Consider the following 16,319-nt stretch of genomic DNA (forward strand, 5'->3'; position numbering starts at 1 on the left):
TCAGTACAGTGCCCTTCTGCATGTCTGCTCACTGTATAAAATCTATGGAGTAAGGTCTGGATTTTGCAGAAAATAACTCTGCAGCTGCCATGAATTGTCCTCTTCCCATTTCCCTCCCCGTGTCAGTCAGTTACCCTGAATAAAACTGCATAAACTGTAGAGAGTTGCCTGCTTTGCTTTCTAGTCTCAAAATACTTTCTCAGTTTGTGGAATACTTTATTGTTCCTCCTCCACCTTCTAACAGGCACATATACTAAAATTGGAACAATACAGAGAAGATTAGCATGGCCTCTGCACAAGGATGACACACAATTCATGAAGCATTCCATATTTAAAAAAAAAAATTACTGCAGTTTCCAAAAAGACTTTTTTTTTTTTTAAAGATTTTATTTATTTTATTTATTTGACAGAGATAGAGACAGCCAGCGAGAGAGGGAACACAAGCAGGGGGGAGTGGGAGAGGAAGAAGCAGGCTCACAGCAGAGGAGCGATGTGGGGCTCGATCCCATAACGCCGGGATCACGCCCTGAGCCGAAGGCAGCCGCCTAACCGCTGTGCCACCCAGGCGCCCCCCAAAAAGACTTGTTCATGTGGGTTACTGTATTAGAAATTTAAACAGAAAATACAGAAATATGTATTAATTTATTTTAAAATAGCAGTAATAAGCCATTGTATATTAATGTAAAAAATATTTTTTAATGAAAAATAATTTTTTCCAAAAAACGCCAATGAGGTATTATTTTGTATTTTTGCAAAGCCCTTCATTTAATGTTGGATAAAACAGAAGACAGCTGAATTCTTATATCTTCTTCACTCAGTTTATTGTGATACATTATTTTGGTTGAAGTATATGCACAAAATGTGGCCTCACACAGACACGTAATTGGAAAAGGGAATGATATTTTAATAGTGTTTTCAGATAATTGTGGATAGTGTTCTTTGATTCTATACCAAAACGTAACAAGTAGAGTTTCTTAAAGGTTGGTGGCAGTGTGGAATCTGAAACCGATTCCTACTCTTTTGTCTTTAAATAAGTTGGTGTCTCATGCACTTTGATCTTTTATCTATGTCTGATTTTGGTTATTAAAAAATACTTCTTGACTAAATTTTATAAATTTTTAAAATATTAACTCATTTTACAGTTAAGTTGAAGTTATATTTGTCTTTTTTAAAGATTTTATTTATTTGTCAGAGGACACGCATAAGCGGGTAGCAGCAGGCAGAGCAGGCAGAGGGAGAAGCAGGCTCCCCACTAAGCAGGGAGTCCTACATGGGGCTCGATCCCAGGGGGCTCGATCCCAGGACCCTGGGATCATGACCTGAGCCGAAGGCAGACACTTAACCGACTGAGCCACGCAGGCATCCCAAAGTTGTATTTGTTAATATCACCCTCCTGTTACATCAGAAACTCCTTCTTAAGTATTAGAGACTGTTAAACTCATTATGAGGAAGATACAATTTGAAAGCTCAAATTTTATCATTGGCAGTGAATACTCTCAGTTGTCTTTCTTGAAGTGACAACCCCCCTTTGCCCATTTTCAAGAAAACATTTCCCAGATAACCAAATCTGAATAACTGTAGTTTGTCAGTTATTCTTTCAGGCAAATGAAAAAAGTGGATAGTTGAGGTGGTAAGTCAAAACAGTTGTAAAGTGTTTTATTTTGTTTATAGTATTTTGCATATTTTCCATTTTGTCTGATAGAATATTAAAAAATGCACATACTCAAAGTCCAGATTTAATAACATTAATAGTTTTTACTGCTTTATTAAGGGCATTCTTATGTAAAACTGGCTTTTTTTTTTTTTTTAAGCTGTATGTGACCGACCGCAATTATACAATGAGATGCCCACTGCCTTGGTTCCTGATAAGAGGCAGCAGTTTTACCCATCATTACTTTTGCATTATCAGTACAAAGGAAATAACATTTTATTAGTAGTAGTATGGAAACAGTTTTAGACCTCATTTCAGAGTTGACCTAGTACACTGTACTTGGGCACTGAAGATATATGGCTCCAGGATGGATTTTTCAGGCCTTTTCCATTCTGTTTCTAGCCTCCATTTATCTCTTTTTTTCCTTTCCGAAGATATTCTAACTGGTCTTTAAAAAATGTTCACCATCCAGTTGGTTTTTTAAACCTTAAGCATTTTGAATTTCTGCCTCTTTTTTTTAAAGATCTTATTTATTTATTTGACAGAGAGAGAGAGACAGCCAGCGAGAGAGGGAACATAAGCAGGGGGAGTGGGAGAGGAAGAAGCAGGCTCCCAGCGGAGCATGGAGCCCGATGTGGGGCTCGATCCCAGGACCCTGGGATCACGCCCTGACCCGAAGGCAGACGCTTAACGACTGAGCTACCCAGGCACCCCGATTTTTAGGGTTTTACATTACCTTTTTTGTGGTGTTGGTGATTATTTTTTGCTTTTGTTACACAACATTGGATAGGAGTGGTAGGACAGGGAAGACTAAGAGGACTGAAGAATTTAGAGAGAAATAATAATATGTCCAGAGTATAGTTTGAAGTGTTATTGATCTTTCACTCTTAATCGATCACTAATTGAATTTACAGTTAAAAACTTCATACATTTGACACTTGTGATAACTGGTCAAGAGCTTAGCAGATCTGGTCTTTATAGATAAGATAAGAATGTAAAAATTATTCTGGGTTGCCAGAGGGCAGAATTACAGAAATGACATGCAGATAAGTTGGTGATGTAAAACTAGAGCTTAGGAAAAAAAGGGGAAGATTAGGGATGTGGGTATAGGAGAAAAATCACAGAACTGATAGATGCAGCCAGAGAAATGGTGAGTTTTTTCCGAATATCAACAGTGGGCTATGAATAGCTGCAGCAGTTTTGTGCTTTGAGCTTATGAGCACAAGTATATCTTTTTGTTGTTGGCAGTTTAGTCTATTAACTTTTATAAATATATTTTCTTCTGACAAAACCTCTGGATTCTGACATTTTCTAGGTCTTCCTAGAATTTTTAGAAGAACTACTGTTTGTGAGCCATGAACTAGAATTCTGTACTTTAGAGTCTAATACTGTTAGATTCTGGGATACTATTACACAGTTTTTATCTGATGCTGTTAACTTTTAAAATAGCAAATCCAAGAATGTACCTATCCTGTAGGCAATCTATTTGTTATCTTCTAAATACCTTATTTGTGAAAAGTAAGTTGTGTGCTTTGTATTTTCTCTGTTTTTACAGGCAGAAGAGGTGGAGACATATTTGGAAAACCTTAAAGAAAAAAAAGGCTTGTCTGGGAAATATCAAACGTCGTCAAAATTGTTCCAGAACTGCAGTGAACTCTTTAAAGCACAGGTAATGTTTGATAGTGGTTGGAGGGAAGTAGAAGAGGTGAAATATGTAATACCTGTATTTTTGGTGATTCCCTATTTCCCACTTCTCAATTCTGTGTTCTGACAGAAATAACTTAGAAGCATGTTCCGAAGGTGCATAGTCAGCCACTTAATATTAATCTCATCAAAAAGAGGATGTGCTTTCCTTCGTGTGTAAAAAGCAAATCCCCATTTTTTTTATTATGGTAGGAAAAAAATTTACCATTTTAACCATTTTTAAGTGTGCCATTCAGGAGCATTAAGTACATTTGCATTATTGGGCAACAATCACCAGTAGTCATCTCCAGAACTTTCATCATCCCAAACTGACACTTCATTTTTTTTTTTTTTTAAGATTTTATTTATTTATTCGACAGAGATAGAGACAGCCAGTGAGAGAGGGAACACAAGCAGGGGGAGTGGGAGAGGAAGAAGCAGGCTCATAGGGGAGGAGCCTGATGCGGGGCTCGATCCCAGAATGCCGGGATCACGCCCTGAGCCGAAGGCAGACGCTTAACCGCTGTGCCAACCAGGCGCCCCCCAAATTGACACTTCTTAACCATTAAACAGTAACACTCCCCTCCCCCCATCCCTGCTAACAACTATTCTACTTTGTCTCCATGAATTTCAGTATTCTAGATACTTCAAAGAAGTGGAATCATACAATATTTGTTTGGGTTCTTTCCTTTAGTGACATGTTTTCAAGGTTCATCCATATAGCGTGTATCAGAATTTAATTCTTTTTTAAGGCTGAATTGTATATATATACCACATTTTGTTTATCCATTCATCCACTGATGGACATTTTAAACCTCCAATTTTCAGTTCTTTTGTCATCTCATCTAATATGTTCCCAGAAAAATCAGTGTTTCTAGATTTTATTGCTACAGACCTGAACTCAAAGAGTTGAATTTCACACCCTTCCTTGAGTAAAGGAGAAGAGGCGAATAATGTTGTGTATTTTTAATGCTTACACATATGTAATCATGTAAGTGAAATTTATATTGTGAAATTCTTTTTCCTTAGAGATAGGGTCTAGCACCAATGTTTTGATAGAAAAATTATATATGGGTGTTGAAAATAGTTATTGTTAACTATAGCCTTTTTGTCCTTACTGTGTTTATTGCTTCAGAATATTTAGCAAATTGCCTTGAAGAGGCAGAGTTCCCCAAAAGCTAAGGTTTCTGTCCAGTTACTAGAAGTTGATTTATAAGAAGGCCTTAATTTAATAGTTAGTGATTGGTAAGCAGATGAAGTAATTGATAATCGAACTGTAACAATTGATAATTGAGTTCTTGTTGTAGCTTAGATTTTATGGATTTGAAGGAGAAAGATATCTTTAAAATGGTGGAAGAATAAAAAATCTAGGAACAGTGGAATGTTGAGTAAGGGGCTCTTTGTTAGTTTTCTAGCCTGGGAGGGTTTGTTGGCCTTTCTTGGATTTGATCATGGAAAGCTTCCTGTTGTATACTGTTGCCCAGGGGTCACTTTGAGATCTGCTATAATCTTTCCAGCGTCTTGGCATATACCCCTATTGGTAAGCTTACCTCTCCTCCAGTGTAATGTAATAGAGTTGAAATATGTATTCTAATTACTCAGGAAGGAGAATGCCTTATCTGCTGATAACTGATAAGACAAGTGATTAGTGTAGTTTTTTTATAGGCTGAGTGTGTTATGGAAGGAGCACCTCAGTGGACCCAAGAGTTAAAAATCCTACGTTCAAATCCCATTTCTGCATCTAAAGCTTTATAATGTTGAGTCATATTTTTCTCATCTGTAGCAAGAGAGGGAATCATAAGATCTCTCCATCCTAAGCATATACCTTCTATTTAAGGTTTTTTTAATTCTTTAAAATCTTTAATTCTTAATAGAAAAATTGAATGGCCAGTTTAGTCTGATACTATTTTTTAGTTCTCAGCAGGGGTTTATTCAGTTGTTTATGGTTCATTGGAAATCTTTTGTCTGTCAGTGCCATATTATTTACTGTTCAATAAGTTTTGCTGTAACCATTTCTGTGGATTTTGAACTGTGCTTTTACTTAGTATACCTCTTTAACTTTAATGTTATATTTCTTCCATAGAGCTTTTCTGGGGATTTTGTGCATCGGTTGCCTCTCTTAGGAGAAAAACAGGAGGTAATTGTTTTCATTGTTACGTATTTCTGAGAGTAAAGTAAAAATTCTGAATTAATTTTCTTTTCCTTTTTTAATATTTAAAGGCTAAGGAGAATGGAACAAATCTTACCCTTACTGGAGACAAAACTGTAAGTGTAGTAGGGAATTTGGGGGATTGAACACATATTTCAGTTTTCTTAGGTTTATGTGTTTTGAATTATCTTGGTATTGTACCATTTAAAAAAGAAACTTAAGAATGGAAGTTTAAACATCAAAATGTTGGGGTGCCTGCCTGCCTTCGTCAGTAGAGCATGTGACTCTTGATCTTGGGGTTGTCAGTTCATATCCCACGTTTGGTGTAGCGATTACTGAAAAAAAAAAAAAAAAGAACTTAAAACACCAAAATGTTAATAATGGTTGTTGTGGATAATATAGCAATTTTTATTTTCTTCTGTGTATTTCCTGTATTTTCCCTATTTGCTACAATCTATTGTTTTTGTAATCATCACCTGATAAATATGACTTATAAATAGGAAGAACCTTTTAAAAAAAGAACCTCAAACTCCATTTAAAATTATCTTATGTTAGAATATAACTGGAAGACAGTTTGGAAGATTGAAGTAAGGTAGAAGATGGTAAATATGCCTTTTTTCATAATTCACTTTGTAATTCACGATAACTAATTCTTCAAAACTTTACCCCTTAAAAATATAGAGTAAATAAGACAACCATGTTGGATCATACTTTTTACAAAACTGATTAAAGTTTTAAATTTTATGATGACTTTATTCAGAGATACATATCTCAGAATTCAGCCTCTTAAGACCTATAATTTAGTCTTTTTTATAGTATATTCACAAGTTGTGCAGGCACCAATCAGGATCTAATTCCAGAACGTCTTTGTCACCCGAGAAGTCACTATTTTAAATATGGCAGAGCCATTAGCAGTCACTTCCCTTTCACCCTTGCCCCAGCCCTAGGCAACCACTATTTCTGTCTACCGATTTGCCTGTTCTATTCATTTTATGTAAATGGAATCATGCAGTTGTGGTCTTGTGCCTGGCTGCTTTACAATTTAAAACTCTGTCTCAACTTTTACTTCCTTCTTGTGTGGAACCTTAAGATCAGTCAGAGGTGAGTGATTAGGGCCTTCACAGGTCTCTCTTGGGTATGTGTGTACAGCTCTGCATATATGTGCATAGATCTGCATGTACTTATAGCCTTGTAGATTTTCAGGAATATTTTGGAGTTTTTCAAAGCCCCTATGGCCATCTCATTTCCAGTTTTTCCTTTTAAGTTTTTAGTTAGCCTCGCGATAGCCCAGCCTACTAACTTCACCTGTTGGGGGTGGGCAGCTGTGATCCGTCGCAGTTAGGGCTGAGTGCCTTTGACAGTTGCCTGAGTATAGGATCCTTTCCATGGAATGAGGCTGGATTAGGTCATACAAAAGACCTGAGAAAGGAGCTTTTCAGCACCTGCCAGACAGCTCTGCCACTGGGTTTTAGGGCATCTTCAGACTTGTTCTGGTTTTCCCAGTGGCTGCGAAATTGCTGTTTTTCACAGCCATTAAAGTTGTGAGAACTTTGGTTTTAAGGTGCTTGGGAGAGGGACATGGGATTAGGATGAACAAAAACACCACAGGCTTGCTTTTCTTAATGAGCCCTAACTGTGTTTCTTAAGGAAACACATTTAGGGTTGGCGCAAGTCTTTAGCTAATTTCTGGATTTGCAGAAATGGTGATTTAGATCATTCTTGCCCGTGTTCTTGTTGCTTTTAGGAATGAGTGCATTTTCAGGGGTCCTCATTCCGCTATTCTGGAAGTGTCCCCACTTTCCCTACCCTGATTTATAGTTTATAGAATTTTAACCTAAAGATGAGTTTGGCACTGCAGAGTTCATTAAAAATTTTTTTTTTTGAAAAAACAGTGTTGGTTTTTTCTTATTGCTCATCTATATACATTCATTATCAAAAATTTAGAGAACATACATAAATGCAAAGAAGAAAATAATCATTTGTAATACTACCACATACTGACAGAGTATAAATTTATTTATTTTATCATCTTTTGTCTCTAAGCATGCTTATATTTATTTAATAATGGGAATTCTACAATATATATTATGTTGTAGCTTTTTTTTTTTAGCTTAATAGTATAACATGGACGTCCTTCCAGTTTAGTAAATATCATATGACATCATTGTTTAAGTCCCTGCAGAATGTTTTATTGTTTGAATACATTGCAATTTGTTAGCAAACTATCTATTGTTAGACATCTATGTGTTTCATTATCTTGCAATTTCAGACAGCACTTCAGTGATGAATTTTGAAGATTTAAAAAAAATTTTATATTCTAGTTTCAAAAGACTTCCATGTTGGCAAACTTGTTGCTTCTATAACTTAAAAGTAAAAATCCCTTATAATTTTATTTCTAGCAGTTCGGTGTGATTACAAAGAACACATGCATATTGACCAAAGTGAGATCATATTATATATACTGCTATATAATTTTTTGTTTTCATTTAATAGATTGGTACATTGAGTGCTTCTTCACTTTTTTTGTGGTTGGATACTATTTCATTTTACCATGATTTTTATATTTAACTCCTGGTTGATGTATATTGCTTTGTTTCCAAATTTTCACTGTTAAAGGTAAGGTCCCATTCATAATGTATAGCTATATCTTTGTGCACATTTTTTTTTTTTTTAAGTAGGCTCCACACTGGGGCTTGAACTCATGCAAGACCTAAGTGGAGATCAGGAGTCCGACTTGCTCAACTGACTGAGCCACCTAGCACCCCTGTGCACATTTATAATATTTTCTTACCCTAAATTCCTAGAGGTGGAATTGCTGGGTCCCAGATGTATGCACAGTTTGTAAGTTCTTTTTTTATATTGTCAATGTGCTCTAGAGAAAAATTATAGCAATTTATCGTCCCAAGAAAATAGGATTGAGAGTCCCTCTTTGCTCACAAACAGTGGCTGTTATAATTTAAAACAGATTTTATGCAGTTTGTCCGGTTAAATTGTTGTAAATTGTGGGGTGCCTGGGTGGCTCAGTCGTTAAGTGTCTGCCTTCGGCTCAGGGCGTGATCCCGGCATTCTGGGATCGAGCCCCGCATCAGGCTTCTCTGCTGGGAGCCTGCTTCTTCCTCTCCCACTCCCCCTGCTTGTGTTCCCTCTCTCGCTGGCTGTCTCTCTCTCTGTCAAATAAATAAATAAAATCTTTAAAAAAAATTGTTGTAAATTTTATTTTTAAAAAATTATTGTTGAAGCCAAACATGTATTTATGTGCATAGTGGCTGTTTGTAATTGTGCTTTTAGTCAGTGGTCTTCTGTGCATAGCATACTTTTATTTTATTTTTTTAAAAGATTTTGTATTTATTTTAAATAATCTCTACATCAATAATGGGCACAAACTCATTAACCCCAAGATCAAGAGTCACATGCTCCACCAACTGAGCCGGCCAGGCGCCCCCTGTGCATAGCATACTTTTAAATTCTACTCAAGGCTTGATACCTGTTCCTAGTGATTAAAGCTGGTTGAAAGATAACCCTGTTGAATATCACAAGTAATATTTAGAGATATTTAATCAGATTATAATAAAAAGTCAGAGATTTATCTGTCCTTTGATCATTCTTCCTGAAAATTGGGCCTAAAAGGAGAATACCTTAATAATCCTATTTATTTATTTAAAGAAGATTTTGTTTATTTGAGATAGAGAATGGGGGGTGGGGAGAAGCAAGTTCCCCACTGAGCAGGGAGCCCAACATGGGGCTTGATCCCAGCACCCTGGGATCGTGACCTGAGCTGACTGACTGAGCCACCCAGGCGGCCCTAATAATCCTGTTTAAAGGGTAGTCACAAGTTTAGCACCACCCCCTTTCATTAAAGCTCTGATAAAACATGTTTTTTAGACAAAGGGGCCTTTCTCTGTCCTTTCTCCCTAAGAAGATTTAATGTTTTTATTAATTCAGTTTTATGGTTTGATTTAAACAGTAATGTGATATATTTACCATTGTAATATTTTTTAAATTAGTAGATTTTCTTTGTTAGAGCAGCTTTAGATTCATAACAAAATTAAGCAAAAGGCAGGGTTCCCGCACAGCTCCTCCACAAATGCGTAGACTCCCCCACCATCACCATCTTGCACCAACCAGTGTGGCACATTTGTTACAATTGATGAACCAACATTGACACTTTGTTATCAACCAAAGTCCACAGTTACATAAGTGTTAGTTCCTTGTGTTGTATAGTGTTTGGTTTTTAATCAAATGTAAAATGACAGCTATACACCATTATAATATAGAGAATAGTTTCATTGCCCTAATCCTCAGTGCTCCTCCCACTTAGTCATCTCCCTCCCTTCAAGCCCCTGGCAGTCATTGATTTTTTTCTTTAAAGGTGTATTTATTTGTGGGGGGTGGGACAGAGGGAAAAAGGGTGAGAGAATCTCAAGCAGACTCCCCACTGAGTGTGGAGCCCCACGTGGGGCTCAATCTTATGACCCTGAGATCATGACCTGAGCTGAAATCAAGAGTCAAATGCTTAACTGACTGAGCTACCCAGGTTCCCCTGATTGTTTTTTTTGTTTTGTTTTGTTTTTTTACTTTCTCCATAGTTTTGCATTTTTCAGAATGTCTTATAGTTGAAGACTATAAGACATTTTCATATTAGCTTCTTTCACTTGGTATTATGAATTTAAGGTTTCTTCATGCCTTCTCATGACTAGATAATTCATTTCCTTTTAGTGCTAAATAATATTCCATTACTTGAATGTACCACAGTTTATTTTATCCATTCACCTCTTAAAGGACAAGTACGAAGGAGCTAATAATAGTACCTATCATATGTGGTTGTTGTAAGGATTAAGGACTATAATAAATGTTAAACCTGTGACAGAGTGCCTGGTGTATCTTTTAAGATTCTTAATTGGTATTATGTTCTCAGTATTCTGAACTAGACTTGTCAAAGCTTGGTTACCAAGTCAAAACTTGGCATATGAGAATTAAGGAGTCCCTTTGAAATTTGTTAAGAGGTAGTTTTAAGGTGTATAAAGGTGTATAAAGGTGTATAAAGTTAATACCAGAGCAGCTTGTTACACCAACTAAATTTTATTGGTTAATACACAAGTAAGTTCCAGGAAGGTTCAGTTAATTATAGGTAAAGGACACAACGTACCTGTAACTTTGAAGCTTTAAATTTTTCTCATAAATTGCTCCTTAATTTTGTCAGAAAGAGGCCTTTAGGCAGAGATAAATCTATGTGATTCAGCATGGCATTTATGTTCTTAAGTTATTAAGATAACCCAGGAGCCTGGGTGGCTCAGTCATTAAGCGTCTGCCTTCGGGTCAGGGCGTGATCCCGGCGTTCTGGGATCGAGCCCCACATCAGGCTCCTCTGCTGGGAGTCTGCTTCTTCCTCTCCTGTTCCCCCTGCTTGTGTTCCCTCTCTCGCTGGCTGTCTGTCTCTCTGTTGAATGAATAAATAAAATCTTTAAAAACGAAAGTTATTAAGATAACCCAGTAAATGTATTATAGCTGTAGGATCATTTAATCTACTTTGACACTTTGGGTTTGTATCGTGGAATATAATTTTTGAAATCTTGTTTTGGACTCTTCTTGGGTTGTAGGATAATTTGAACATTTTGAGAAGTGGCTCCACAGGAAAACACATTAATATGTAAAATCTGTTACCCACTTTGAGGGGTTTCATAGATCAATGAAGCTTACCCAGAGCTGTCTGGATAAAAGTCTCTTTTAATTTTAAGACCAGAAGGTAATAAATTGTGAGTCTAAGTAGTAGTATCTACTTTCACACAAGGAAGAAACCAATAATTTTCTGTGTTTATCTCCTTTATCATTGTGTTTTAGTCTTGTGTTTGTGAAGGTCCATAGTCCATCTAGCAAGTATGGCAACAAATCTTTTGCAGGCTTTCTGCTTGGGATTTGTGTAAACCAACTGGCCTTGGAATGGATTCTTCCCAAGTTAACTGGTTTTGTAAACATGGAGGCTATTACTTCCACTTCCTTTACTTTGAGGGACAGTGACTCCACATAGACTGGCCATGATTAAATTTTTGGTAAAAATGTGAATCCTTTTCAGGAGAAATTCTGGTAGTCTAGGAAGGACATTGAACAAAGGGAATTAAATTCAGGAGTTAGTGTTAATAATATACATCATGGGTATTTTTGTTTTGTTTTGAGGTTATTTAAATCTCCTTATTTTGTCTGTTTTAAATATAACCAAGTATCCTAACAAGGCTTAATGAAACAGATACAGTTTAGTGATCTTTAGCTGAGGTTTTCCTTGTAAAAAAAATATGTTAAATACGTGATTTTTGTGCATAACAAGATATAAAATGTCCTGTCTTTTAGTAATTTGTAGTCTAACATACTTTATCATATGCACTGTAGGCCTGTTTGTTTTGTTGTGCCTACTGTTTTAATGAATTAAAGTGAAGAACTCAACCATGTTTCTGGGCACATTCTGGAAGAAGATTTTCATATTAACATGTGTTCTTAGTTCTTAAGACTTGTAGATTTGATGTCTTTTTTTTTCTCCAGGCAATGCATGATCCACTGAAAACTTGGCAAGATGCACCATACATTTTTATTGTACATATTGGCATTTCATCCTCAAAGGAATCCTCAAAAGAAAATTCACTTACCAGTAATCTTTTTACCAGTAAGTACAGTTTGTTCCTTTTTACCATTGATACTATCTAGTTGTGTCATGTGTGATGGTACTGTAAAATTGCTTTAAGGGAGGGAATAATTAAGAATGTTTGTTGTGAGGGTGCCCGGGTGGCTCAGCCCCTTAAAGGTCCTGGAATTGAGCCCCCCATTGGGCTTCCTGCTCAGTGGGGAGCCTGCTTCTCCCTCTCCCTCTGCCTGCTACTCCCCCTGCTTGTGCTCTCTTTGTCTTTAGCAAATGAATAAATAAAATCTTAAAAAAAAAGTTTGTGTTCTGTACCATATACAGTCTTAGGCACTTCACTTATGCTTTCTTGTTATATATTATAGATATTAGATTTCATTTGCCTTCATTTGATCCTCCTGCTTTTAAGATTCTTAATTGGTATTATGTTCTCAGCATTCTGAACTAGACTTGTCAAAACTTGGCTACCAAGTCAAAACTTGGAAATTTTTGCATTAATTGACTTTAGTAATTTTTTAATGTCTCAGTTTTTCTTAGTATTCTCCTTTCTATTTTTACCCAGTTCCTGGAGTCATTATTTTTCTCTTTTTTTTTAAAGATTTTATTTATTTATTCGACAGAGATAGAGACAGCCAGCGAGAGAGGGAACACAAGCAGGGGGAGCGGGAGAGGAAGAAGCAGGCTCCCAGCAGAGAAGCCTGATGTGGGGCTAGATCCCAGAACACCGGGATCACGCCCTGAGCCGAAGGCAGACACTTAACTGCTGTGCCACCCAGGGGCCCCGGAGTCATTATCACTTACTTGGAATTTCATGGTCACTTAACCAGTCTTATTTTCTGTAGTTTCTTTTTTTTTTTTTTGTTTCTTCCTTCTTTGCAGTTTTCTTCCTTCCCCTCCTCTGTTGAGTAGAATATTGAATGAAACGATGATGATGACCATCCTTATCTTGCTCCTGACTTTATTGGCAATATTAGCACATTTCACCATTAATTACATTCGCTGTGGACTTTTCAGAATATTTTGTGTTTGGTTAAGGATGTTTCTTTCTTTTCCTCATTTACTAAGTGTATTTTTCTGCCTTTTTTTTTAGTATGGAGAATGAATGCTCAGTTTTATCAAATGTTTTGATTGCATTAAAATAATCGCGTAGATTCCCCCATTAATCTGTTAATGTTTTGCATTATATTAACTGATTTTTCTAATGTTAAACCATTCCTGGGGGCACCTGGGTGGCTCAGTTGGTTAAGCATCTGCCTTCAGCCCAGGTCCCTAGGTTCGAGCCCAGTGTCGGGTTCCTTGCTCACTGGGAACTCTGCTTCTCCTTCTCCCCCTGCCCCTTTCCTGCTCGTGTTTGCTCTTTCTCTCTCAAAGAAATAAATAAAATTAAAAAAACCCACCACCCCATTCTTGAATTTCTGAGATGCCAATATTTGGTATTGATACACAAACACATACTCATAAACATATATATACATAGCTGACTTTTGTTTTACAGAATTTTATTTGGAAGTTTTGTTCATAGTAAGATGGCCCTGTAATTTTCTTTTCTCATAACTGGCATCTGTGGGTTTTGGCATCCAGGTTATGCTGGTCTTATACAATGAATTGGAGAATGTCCCCTACTATAAAATTCTGTGGCGTAGTTTTTATATGGGTAGGATTATCCATTTTTAACGTTTTGTAGAACTTATGATAGTGTTTTGGCTTGATGTTCTTTTTTTTCCTCCCCTATATGGATTTTAAATGACTGATTAATTTTTTTAATAATAATAAGTTTTTTTAGTTATCCTGTTTTTACTTGAATCGATGTATTTTTGTTTTTGAGAAATTGTATCATTCAGGATTTCAAATTTTATTAGCATAAAGTTATGAATACCATTTCTTTACCAAAAAATCTGTGTCTGTAGCTTTTCTCATTCTTAATATTGCTTTTATCTCCCCTTTTAACTTTTAAAAAATCTTTCTAGAATTGTATTTTACTAAATTTTTATCCCAGTGAACCAGCTTTTGTTAGTTTTCCCAACTGTATCTTTCTTTTCTATTCCATTATTTCTTTTGTTTGACTTAATTTAAAATTTTTGGTTTTTATAGATTGTGTTGAATGCTTTTAATTCCCAATACAGAAATGGGTTTTATGCTCTATAGTTATATGGGATATAGCAGTTCTAGGTAAATGAGCGGGTGGCCCTGCCCAGTTTCTGGACCCAAGATGTATGTGTATCCTGTATTTCTAGGCCCATAGCTTTCTAAAGAGTAATAGTCTACAGTAGCAGTTGCCAACATTTGCTTTCAACCTTCTTTGAAAAAAGGATGGAAAAGAAGTCCCGTTCCATTCCACTTCAGCCTCTTCATGCATCAAATCTGGCTCTGCTCTTCCTCCTCCTTGGAATCCTGCTAGTTTTGATCCCATAGGAACTGTCCTCCCAACTACCATAGCTTGCTTTTTGGGCCCAGAGTTACTTTTTTAGTTACCTTTTGCCTCATACACTGTTCTGAGTTTTTGTTCAGTTTTGATATTTGAAGGTGTTTATATTGCTTTTGAGCTTATGTCCTTATTTTGTTTTGTTTTATCCATCTTTTTGGAGCTAAGAAGAAGGTACTTTTTTTAAAAGATTTTATTTACTTATTTGAGAGAAAGAGCAGGCACGATAGAGAAGGCACAAGTGGGCGGATTGGAGGGGAGAGGCAGAAGCAGACTCCCCGCTGAGCAGGCAGACTGATGCGGGACTGGATCCCAGGATTTGGGGATTGTCACCTGCACCAAAGGCAGATGCTTAACCGACTGAGGCTCCCAGGAGCCCCAAGAAGAAGGTACTTGAAAGCATGGACTTAACTATACCATGTGAAATTCCTAGAATTCTCTGGAACAGTTTTATCATCATTTTTGCCTTCATTAAAACCTTGATGTCTCCCCATTGCCTGTAAAATGTCCACCTTGTACAGCAAGGCTTATAAAACTCTGCAGCTTGTCCCAGTTTACCTTTTGCTGTTTCTTTCAAAATGCTGCTATATGGTACTATGTGAAGTCTCAGACTACATGTTCTTTAAATATATATCATGCATTTTCACACCTGTTTTCGTTCATGTTATTTCTTCTGCCCAGATGGCTTTTTACTTTGGGGAAGTACACACTCATCCTTCTGGGTCTGGCTCAGAGGGGCAGTCCTCTGTCTTGCTTTCCTACTTTCTCTCCCTTCTAGTAGGTAATCCACTAAATGGCGGAAAGCATCTTGTTCATCTTTTTATCTCCTGTTTTCTGTAGTACGTGTCACGTAGTAAGTGCTCAGTAAATGTATTTTATATTTTAGCGTAGAGCAAGGGTTAGCCAAATTTTCTTAAAGAACCAGATAGTAAATGTTCTCTCTACTACAGCTACCCAACTCTGCCATTGTTGTGTGAGTGCAACTATAGATAATATGTAAGTGAATGGATGTGGCTGTTTTCCAGTGAAACTTTATTTATAAAAAGTGGGCGACCAAATTTGCTTATGTGCTGTGTTTTGCTGAACCCTGGCATAGAGTAAGCAAAGGATTATTCACTAATTATTTGATTTGCTGTTTTATTAAGAAGGTGTAGGTTTAGTAACCAGTGTGCTTAAAATTTTTATGATTGCTAAATGGGGTGCTCCTTTTGTTTGTATGAATGTTGGACCTGGTTTACTTTCTTTCCTTTCCTTTTCTTTCTTTCTTTTTTTTTTTTACTTTTAATCATGGCATGTCTTTTTTGCTTGGTAAAAACTAGGAAATTTTTGTTGAATAGGCAGTTGTTAGTCTGTCATCATAGACTAACACTTCTCACATAAGTGTTTATCAATCAGATCTAAAATAGTTTTATCAATTACAATTTTAAAAGTCATAGTTCTGCTTCAGTAAGGCAGATCTGTCTTTCAGATTTTTGTTATTGTCACTTTTCTCATTAAATACTTTGTAAAAATAAACCAGTTTGTTATTATTAAGTACTTCCTGAAAATGATACATTAATGAAGCAAAATCATATAAAATTGAAGTTGGTAAAAAAATAATAAACCAATAGGAAAATATAGGTAAGGATAGATAGAAGACATGGAGAGCAGAATGAAGGAATGAAATCCTGTACTTTTCAAAGCACATTAATGATGTGTTTTTTAAAAAAGTGTATATGAAATGTGTTTGGAATTTAGAGGAACTGGGCTATGGTTCCAGTTGGGGTTTGTGGAGGAAATACCTTCAATC

General features: G+C 36.4%; 1 protein-coding gene and 1 pseudogene across 6 annotated transcripts in view; both read left to right on the top strand.

Moving 5' to 3' along the window:
* TMEM87A (transmembrane protein 87A) overlaps nucleotides 1–16,319 on the top strand; it is a 42,783-nt gene that overhangs the window by 6,175 nt on the left and 20,289 nt on the right. For all 6 annotated transcript variants that reach the window (XR_004625705.1, XR_004625706.1, XM_011227691.3 and 3 more), the window contains exons 4-7: nucleotides 3,207–3,320; nucleotides 5,418–5,471; nucleotides 5,555–5,599; nucleotides 12,015–12,135. Coding sequence is in view for 4 of the 6 variants with exons in the window: in XM_011227691.3 (XP_011225993.1) it covers nucleotides 3,207–3,320; nucleotides 5,418–5,471; nucleotides 5,555–5,599; nucleotides 12,015–12,135 (334 nt within the window). In the remaining 2 variants the exon portion in view is untranslated. The remainder of the gene's footprint in view (nucleotides 1–3,206; nucleotides 3,321–5,417; nucleotides 5,472–5,554; nucleotides 5,600–12,014; nucleotides 12,136–16,319) is intronic.
* Nucleotides 235–335, top strand: LOC117802546 (annotated as a pseudogene).

The sequence above is a fragment of the Ailuropoda melanoleuca genome, chromosome 5 (assembly GCF_002007445.2).
Source record: "Ailuropoda melanoleuca isolate Jingjing chromosome 5, ASM200744v2, whole genome shotgun sequence".
NCBI lineage: Eukaryota > Metazoa > Chordata > Mammalia > Carnivora > Ursidae > Ailuropoda > Ailuropoda melanoleuca.